A 9,562-nucleotide genomic window follows, 5' to 3' on the forward strand; every position below is an offset into this window, starting at 1 on the left:
ACCTTCAGGGTCCCCCGCCACCGCCCCCTCACCCGCACCAGCAGCCCCACAATCCTCACTACCCCAGCCTGCAGCGGGACATGTTCATGAAGGCTGAGCCCCTGATGCCACCCTACGGCATCGGGCAGGGCATGGCACCTGCTGACCTGCACCATGCCCAGCAGTCGCAGATGCTGCACCAGCTACTCCAGCAACATGGAGCAGAGTAAGGGCTCAGGGCACTGGGGTTTTTCTGGGGTTTTTTTGTGATATCTAAAGGGTGGGTGTCAGGAGGATAGGACCAGACTCTTCTCAGTTGTGCCTAGTGACAGGACAAGGGGCAATGGTCACAAACTGGAACACAGGAGGTTCAACTTAAACATGAGGAAAAACTTATTTCCTGTGAGGGTACCAGAGCACTGGACCAGGCTGCCCAGAGAGGTGGTGGAGTCTCCTTCTCTGGAGACATTCAAAGCCCACCTGGACACATACCTGTGTGATCTTCTCCAGGTGATCCTGCTCTGGCAGGGGGATTGGACTGGGTGATCTTCAGAGGTCCTTGCCAACCCCTGCCATGCTGTCATTCTTTGATTTGGGGAAGGGAAGAGATGAGGTGAATGGAAACTGAGGGCTTGCAGAATGCATGAAGAAAATGACTGGGTTTAGCTGGAAGTTAAGGAGCGTGCCCTGGTTCTATGGGAGCGAGCTGGGGAGATATCAGGGTGGAGATCACCCAAAGTGTGGGGCAGGGATTTGCAGTGCATGGCTCAGCTGTTGGGTGGTGAGGACAGACAAGAGGAAAGCAAAATGTTGCTCAGTGCACGGATGGCACAGAGCTTGGCATTCACAGGATGGGTGGGCAGAGCCTCATGGAAGAAGATGGTGATAGTCCTGAAAGATCCTGTGGCTTCCTGCATGAAGATTTTGGGTTTTATATGAGATCTCAGCTTTTTCCCGGTCAGGGGCTGTGGGGCTGTTACCTCCCCACCTCTTGCTCTCCTGCTCAGCCTTTGCTCCCCTGTGGGTCTCTGCAGCCTCCCCGTGCACCCTGCCAAGAAGCGGAAACACTCCGAGTCGCCCCCCAACACCCTCAATGCACAGATGCTCAACGGGCTGATAAAACAGGAGCCAGGTATGGGGTCTGTGCCGCTCAACCCTGACCGAGTCCAAACGCCTCCTTGGCACCAGCCAGGAGCGCTCTCACCAGGTACGTGGTATTTGACCTTCCCCCCCATCCCTTTCCCCTTAATAACCCCCAGCATGCAAACCCCTGCTTGCCAGCCCGGGCACCCCGCTGGGCCGGGTGTTTGGGAGGTACGTGGGCACTGCAGGGTGTCAACCGGTGGGGTTCACCCCAGCTGAGACCCCAGGAGGCAAGTAGGGCAGTGAGTTCAGCCTGGCCCAGATCTTCTGCCCGTGGTGGTGCCCCGGCAAGCCTCAGTCACACAGACAATGCCAGTTGCCTCCTTGTGCTCTTACCCAGCTGGACAGTCTGTCGGAGTGATTGAAATTGGTATTTTCCCCTCACCCCAGGGCTGATTCAAGATAACGACAGCTTGAACGGCTCCTACCTGGATCCCAACTACCAGTCCATAAAGTGGCAGCCACATCAACAGAACAAGTGGGCAACTCTGTATGATGCCAACTACAAAGAACTGTGAGTAATTCACCCACCTTTGAAGAAAGTCAGATTCCTCTTTCGTGTATCAGTGGCAGGGGACTGGGGTTGGGGGGATCATACTCAGAAGATGGGACAAGGACCTTCCTGGGCTTCCCCTTGTCCTCTCCTGTCACTTGCTGATCTCTGCTTGCCTATGCTGTGGTGGAGATACTCTGCCCCCTGTACCTTTGGCATTGGGAAAGTTACTCCTCTCCACTTCTGCAGCACTGATGGAGGATGAATAAATGGGACTGGTGCTGCAGGAGCCAGCAGAAGACAGTTGAGCAGCTTTGGTGGCTGTTCAGCAGCCATTCAGACCTTGGTCTGCCATAGAGGGTTGAATTGGCAAACTCAGCGTTGTCCTGAGCATGGTTTGGATCAGTTGCACCCTTTCCTCCCACCCAGGCTTACCAAGGTCCTGGATTTAAAAATAATTACTAGGATTTGCTAGACGATGCATAGCATGGATGACTGGAGGTCATCTAGAGCCACTTCAGCACAGCTTGAGAGCAGCATGAAAAGGAGCTTAAGGAGGAGGAGGAGTGGGAGTGGTTGATGGGCAGTGGAGGAAAGGAAGGGAGAAAGGAAGAGGGAAGGGATTGAGGAAAGCTGGGAAGCCAGGAGGGGCAGAGAGGTGGCAGAGAGGGAAGGAGAGGGGCCAGAGAGGAAAGCTGGGGCTGGGGAGCAGAGAGTGACTGATGGGAAGGTGGGCTGGAGGGGCTGAGCAGGGCTGGAGCTGAAAGGAGAGTCTGGGGCAGAGGAGGGTGGAGGCAGCGCATGGACAAGCTGTATAGCAAAAGAGCAGTGCTCAGAGGAAACCGCTCTGGATCCTCCCTGCATTCCTCGGGGGTGACAGAGAGCTGGCAAGCAGCAGGCTGGCTTCCAGGAACCACTCACTGAGCAAACGAACCCCCCACCATTTCCCCTCCTCCTCTCTCTGCTGGGCCGGTGGCTGGTAGGGGTCCTCTCAGGACAGAGGAGAGGGTGTTCTGTTGTCGGCGATAACAACCCAAGACCGTTATCACACCTTGCCTGGATTCTGCTCAAGATGGGAGCCAAGGACCCCAGGCAAGGTCAGTCATGGAGGCAGAGATCTGCAACGTGCAGGGAAGCTGCCACTGCAAGTCCCAGCCCTCCTGCACACAGATCTCCTGCCCAGCCCTAGTCCTTGTGTCCTCTGGTGGTGACTGGGACTTGCAGTGGGTTGTTCCCCCACAGAGAAGTGGCTGCTGAAATTGGAGACCTCTTAGGTGACATCCTGCCGTTTGCAAAGACTCTGTGGCTGCTTCCCCCACCACAGCAGGAGAGGGGTAATTTGTGGAGGTGGTTACTTCTGTTTTACTGAACTGTTTCCGTAGGGAAGCATCTCCCACCTTCAGGTGGAATATCAACTACTTCTGGGAACTTGTGAGCAGCTCCACAGGCCAGCCCTTCCCCTGCTCTCTACCATCAGTCTGCTTTCCTGTAGACTGGGGACGGGGGATGCTAAAAGGCTCTCACTGAGCCTTACTGAGTACATACACACTGCAGTCCCCAATTCCTGCTCTCCTACACAGGGCAGTGCTCACAGTCAGCTCCCACCTCCTCTGAGCGCTGTCTGGACACGTCATCTCTATCGCTTGGTTTTCAGCCAGCGCCTGGGTGTCACTGGGCAGTTGTGACACTGCTGTTTTCCTACCTGGCAAAGCCACCTTCGGCTTTTGTTGCTGTTCTTACTTCTCCCAGGCTCTGTTTTTGTGCCAGAACTTCCTCCAACTGTGAGTCTTGGTGCCTTTGCCCCACGTCAAAGGACTTCTGAGAAGTGGAGATGCCAAGAGAAGTGAGCCCCACTTCTCTAACTCAGGCAGTGCTCTGTCCCTGGAGCGGCCTCTCTTCCACCATCAGTCTCTGCGGGGCTTTCATGCTGTGGCAGAAGCACAAATGCACCTTGTGTAGTCAGCAGGGTCCAAAGAGCTCTGCGTGTTGTAGGAGCAGACCTTTCGCATGGCCTCGCTTTTCTCTTCGACATAATGAGTCTCCCTTTTCCTTCCATCTCACTGTTTACCTGCGCTGGGTAAATGGTTTCTCACCTGAAACACGTCACAGCTCTTTCAGCTTGTCACGGGCCGTGTCCAGGTGTTACAGTCCCTGTAACATCCAGAGATTTGCTGTGCACCCTGGTGTCGTACAGGCAGACTGGCAGAGGCAAACTACACAGTATTTTCTGCTAGGCATGGAGAAGTCACTGGAGTGCTGCAAACCACAGATTTTAACTTCTGCAAACCCAGCCCTGCTCTGCCGTGTTCTTTGGGTCTGTGCTTGGGATCGCTTGCCTAATACCCGCTTTTAGGATTTAGGGTGAAAGCCAGAGCAAACCTACTTTTGTGGCATTTAGGTCATCGACCCATTGTGTAATGAATAAATTCCTTTTAACTGACTTCATGTAGATTTTAGGAACCCACGTGCAGTTTGTTGTGGTGCTGGATTTGACCAGAATTAAAGGTTAAGATCAAGGGTTGATCGATTCATTTTTTTGTTATGCACTACCTGAGTGGACTCTTCCTCCTTTGTGGTGAGTTTGAGGCCAGGTAGCTTGAGGAGAGCCTGTACAAGCTGAGCCTACATCTCTTTCTAAATGGAATATCGCTTAGTTCTCCTGGTACAGCACTGCCCCAGAACACATCTATGAGAAACTCCAAAGACTCCATCTTCCCTTCCTTCTTCTAGAATGGCTTGTTTGTTATTTTAGGTTGACTTAAGTTTTAGCAAGTAGGAGTCTCCTCCTTCCCTTCTGCCTTTTGGGTATACTCAGCATGTGAGCAGGCATCTCTGTCTCTTCGAGATCCATGAGTATGTCAACAATTTACTTTCCTCTGAGACCGTAAAGCAAGGACCAGCTGTTCCCGGTCTGTTTTCTGCTGAAAGCTGTCCTCTAGTTTGTAAATGCTCCTACAAGGAGCATATTTTTTCCCCCTGTGATCCAGGTGTCCACAACCTATTCACTGCCCCAGGAATTTGAATTATCTGAAGCATCTGATTTTTTTCCTACTCTTGTTCTTAAGAAAAGAGACCGGAAAGGTAGGTGAAGGAGGGAGCCCGAGCCTTTAGGATGCCATGAGCCCATAGTTCAGGTCCTTACCCCGGCGTGGTGTTTCTCACTAGTCAAGACCTCATCAGTATTTTAATGGCGATTGTTGGGCTTGTGGAATAATTGCTTTGTCAGTATTTTATTTAATATATTTTTGAAACTGTACAGAATAGTTTATGCTCATGCCTGTGGATTTATGTGCAACATTCCATGCTAAGTATAATCTTACAGGGCAAAAAATACAATTAAATTCTATTCCATGTTCCTCCTCTTGCACACAGAAAATTGAGTCCCTTAGTAGTCTTCCTCTGTCAAGAGCAGGACGCAAATGTCTCAAAGCCCGTCATGTTTGGAGTTTGATCAGCTGAGAAGGAGAAGATTTTTCCGGATTTGAGGTATAGATGATACGGTCTTTCTGCTGTGAATGAACTTCCTGCAGGGAGATGCTGAGTTTGGTTGAGATCCAAGAATCCGTGTCAACCAATGGTACCACCTTGTCTCACTACACCGCATTTTTGGGGGAAACTCAAACTGCTGGGCTCTTGCCAGCCTTCTGACAGGACTTTGTATGTACTTTCCCTAAAAAAAAGCTGTCTGATCTGCTCAGCAACCAAAGAGTACTTCTCAGGACAAACCATGAAGTGATACCTCCTGGGAACAGGTCAAAGTTACATGGTCCCAAACTCTTTGGCTAAGGATGAGTGAAAGGCGTGTGTTGCACCCAGCTCACAGCATCCCCCTTGCCATAAGGTACCTTTGGCAGTCAGAATATGCAAGAAGCTGAACCCAGCAGTGTAGCTGAGCAGGTTCACCAGGTGGATCTACTGGCAGCCACTTGCCTTCCCCTTCCACCAGGTTGTCCTTCAACGCACTCTGTCCTTTCTTTCCAGTTTCTTGCAGAGAGGCTTCCTGAAGACCTAAATGCAATCTCATTAGTGCTGGCTGATGGTAAGACTTAAGGAGACCTTTTCTTCCACCACTTCACACTCAGTGAAGGCAGTAGTGAGTGGCACTGAAAGTTTTTTGTTCCTCAGAAGTTTTCTGCTCTGATTTGTGATGACCAATAGCCCCGTGAGAGTTTTTTCCAACTTGTATCAGCAGCATTCAAGCCCATTTAACAGCTCTCTCTTCTTACGCAGTCAGTGTAGCTATCATGTCAGATTGTATTTGTATCTTGTGCCCATGAATATGTGGAAAAATTCATCTCTGCTCAGTCATTTTCCTGGCAGAAATCTACACAGGAGATGGCCCTTCAACCATTTCTCTCTTTCTGCTGTTCTGGGCTATATCTTGAATCCAGGCTCCTTCTCAGCCATTGCCATGACTTGATGAGATGGGGACAGCCTAGGGGTGAACTGAACTAATTCTGCAGTTTCTAAGTAGCTTTTCTGCCTTCTGAGAGACCTATACAGTGAATTTTGTTGTGTGAACAACAACATTAACAACATGAAATTTCCCATCCCCAGGCAGGTGTGGAGAAGTAGAGAAGGGAAGCAGGGCTCATAGGAACTACGTGGGTTTAGTTTTGACATAGACTTCCTAGGAGACTGGATTAAGTAAATGGAGGAAAGGAAGGAAGGAAGGGTAGCTGCATGGATTCAAGTGGAGGAAACTGAAAATGTGTGTCTTGGCTTGCTGGGCTTGTGTCGCAGGCTTTGCTGTTGTGGGCTAAGGAATTTGTGTTGGTTGAGGAACACCAAAGTCTCTGGATTAGTTTTATTGATAACGTGTTTCTTTTTGGCCTTTTGCACTCATTTTGTGGTTCTGGACTCACTGAACATTCAAAAGGGTTAGCTGGTTTCCAGCAGCGGTGCCGAAGAGGCCTGGAACTAGGCAGTTCACTAATTTACTCCTGGGAGCAGGAGTAATTCATCCCCCTGACAGCATGCTCTGATAAATGCCAGCAGGCTCCCTCCTCCCTCTCCCAATTTGTTTACAGCTTGAGGGAAGGCAGCTGGCGATGGGTAGTGCCGTGCTCAACAGAAACATCTCCATGCTGAGGCCAGAGCCGCTCTGCTCTGACTCTGGGAACTGGGCTGGTGTTCTCATTCCCCCAAGCAAACCGGTGCTCTCCGTGCATTCTCCTCTGAAGCTAAACCTATGTTTGCACTCCTTGGTTGGAAGAAATGTCCTTATAAACAGCACCAAATCCAGCCTTGCTGCAGATCCTGGATCTCACCAAGGAGATAGAGACCAGCATGATGTGGTCCAGTCCTGCTAGGACGTGTTACGGGTTAAGTGACAGTGTGTTGGCCCTGTTGGCCAGCTTGGCTAATCCCATGGTGATGGATCACTGAGGTCTCACTCTCTCATGCCATGAGTGTATCTCAGGCAGCTGAAGGGACCACATATGGTGCTGATCCGTGGACGCACTGGTGGGGTGTGTTAGTCTAATGTGGGCTGGGTGAGATGGCAGCATTATGCTGCTCAACTACAGCTTCCTCCGTCCTGGTGTTTGTATCCTGGAAGAGAAACAAAGCAGAGAGTGAATGGAATTAGTGAGTGGTCCATGAATTAGGGAGTCTCCAGATGTTATCTCTTGGGAGTGGTTGAGATATTGGGGAACTTTGAAGGAAGGAGGAGAGAAATGGGGAAGATTTTTCTTCCAGAGAGAAGCCAATTGAGGCAAGCTGGACTGTGTGATCTTTAAGGTCCCTTCCAACTCAAACCATTCTATGATTCTATTTGCGTATCCCTCTGACTGTCCTGCTCTTGGCCACAGATCTCAGTACAGTTCCCTTTCCATCAGAGCACATTTCTGCTTGCAGTGCCTTTCACTTTGCTTTGCACTTTCGTGTGGAGAGCGATGGTGCTCCCTGCTCCTCTGAGCATGGATGCCAGACGTGGTGGTGGGGAGTTTGTAACCTTGCACTCTCAGTCGAATTGGGAGAAATCTCCCCTCCTCTGATCCCAACCTTCTGAGTCCTGCCTTAATCTGCTTTTGTCAGGAGGATGCGTTTTGGCTAAAATAATCCGGTTGACCCCAGAACTTTTATTCCTGACCCCTGCCCTCTAACCCCTGCACTTTCCCTGGGAAAAGCCAGCATGGCTTTGGCTGCCCCCAGGCTGTTGACTTGTCAGTGGCTGGTGTCGTCCCTAATCCCAGGAGTCCCTTCTGCCTCGGGGTCACCTGCCCTACCTTCTCCTACCACCCCCATTCATGGCAGCCACTCATTCAGAAAGAGCATCTCAGCAGGGGTGTGCTGCCGGTCTGCTGCCTGAGGACCGAGTCCAGGGCAGGGTGCTGGTGACTTTAAGGTCTCTGTGGGTTAAGATGAAGGGGAGGATGGGGTTTTTTTATAAGTTGGGGTTTTTTTAATAAAAAAGGACGCCACTACAGTCCCTGTGGTGCCTCAGCTGGTGATGTCCCTGCACCACGTGGCAATGGGGGAGAGGGTTTGCTGCTTCCAGGTGGGATTTACAATGTGAAAGTACAAAAACCCCAGAACAGGAGATCCAGAGATACTCCACTCTGTAAACTGTCTGCAGCAGGGGACAGGCTGAGAGCAGCTCCTTGGCTCAGCATGACATGATGGGCTGAAGGCAGAGGGCTGGGGAGATCTGTGACTTCTCTGTTACCTGGAAAGCAGCTTCTTGCCTGTGTTCTACCCCAGGGATCCTGCTTTGGGGGATGACACCAGCCACAGCCATCAGGAAAACTCAGAGAAAAGGAGCCTCTAAAAAGGGGACTCTAGAGAGACCAGGCATTTCTAGAAGACAGAGGAGGGGGAGCCTGACACATGTTTAGCAGCCATCAGTTTGAGTGAGGTTAACCAGAGCATGTTCTGGAAGTGTCCGTGGTTTGGAAGTTCAGTCGGTCTCAACCTCTTCTCTGCTTTCTCTATTAAAAACCAGTGTGGCAAATGGTGAATACCTGGTGGTCCTGGGCAGACAGAGGCAGAGAGGGTGAATCTTGGTGAAAGCAATCAGGAGGGGCTCCAGCACCCCTGGGGTGAGCACAGAGGGTGCTTGGGCCAGCCCATACCACAGCTCTCCATCAAGAAAAGCCAGACAAAGAATACAGGGCTGAGGCTGGGAGGAGGGTGAGAGTGGAGGGGAATTCCTCTCGTGCTTCTGGGCTAAGGTAGTGCTCTGCTCCCACCATCTGGTTTGTGTTCGGGGCACGGCACGGCAGCCACAGGTCCCTCGGGTGCGAGAAACGAGCAGTGGTTGCTCACAGTCATCCCGACATTGTTCATGGCTGCCTGGAAATAGCCACAGGTTTCATCCCCATTAACCCCCCAGGAGTGTATGGGGAGGATGGGTTTCTTCCCAGAAGAATAGAAGGGACACCAAGGGAGCAAAGGTGTATCTCCTGCTTCCCAAAGTTCTGCTAAGGTCTGCCTCATCAATTGGTGTCAGTCTGTCAACCTCTCCTCCCATCCCTCTGGGCAGTATCTGTCTGTCTGTCTGTGTAAGTCAGAAGTGGTTTGCTTTTCTGGAAGAGCGCTCCATAATTTTTAAGCCTGTTGTCAAAGACTGGGCTGAGTTCCCCTTTACCTCATCCATAGTTTTTTTAATTAAAAACAATAGGATTTTGGTGTTCTGCTAGAACTGCTGGTTGGGGAGGTGGGATGAGAGGAATCTCCTTCCTCCTCTGCATAGGGCGAGCAGTGTCCTGGGGGCCCACCAGCCCAGGTCTGGGTTTTTGGATGGTGAGAAAAAGGGGACTTGCTACAAAGGCCACATAGTTCCCTCATTCCCATGGTAACCAGCCCATTAAGGAGATGTAGATTAAACCTACCCAGCTGGTGTGTGTTTATCGGGCAGCCAGGGCCCCCTCTTCCTCCTCCTCCTCCTCCTCTGGATGTGCCCACTGGGAGCTGGGAGTTTTTCGAAGCAGCCGGCACAGGTGG

The 9,562-nt window shown here is 51.2% G+C and overlaps 1 protein-coding gene across 1 annotated transcript in view; it reads left to right on the plus strand.

Moving 5' to 3' along the window:
* Nucleotides 1–8: 8 nt before the first annotated feature.
* MYRF (myelin regulatory factor) overlaps nucleotides 9–9,562 on the plus strand; it is a gene marked incomplete at its 5' end in the record, with an annotated part of 23,788 nt that continues 14,234 nt past the window's right edge. The window contains 3 exons of the mRNA XM_010185389.1: nucleotides 9–205; nucleotides 1,014–1,186; nucleotides 1,513–1,636. Of these exons, the coding sequence (XP_010183691.1) occupies nucleotides 9–205; nucleotides 1,014–1,186; nucleotides 1,513–1,636 (494 nt within the window). The remainder of the gene's footprint in view (nucleotides 206–1,013; nucleotides 1,187–1,512; nucleotides 1,637–9,562) is intronic.

This window comes from Mesitornis unicolor, unplaced genomic scaffold (genome assembly GCF_000695765.1).
Source record: "Mesitornis unicolor isolate BGI_N332 unplaced genomic scaffold, ASM69576v1 scaffold3165, whole genome shotgun sequence".
NCBI lineage: Eukaryota > Metazoa > Chordata > Aves > Mesitornithiformes > Mesitornithidae > Mesitornis > Mesitornis unicolor.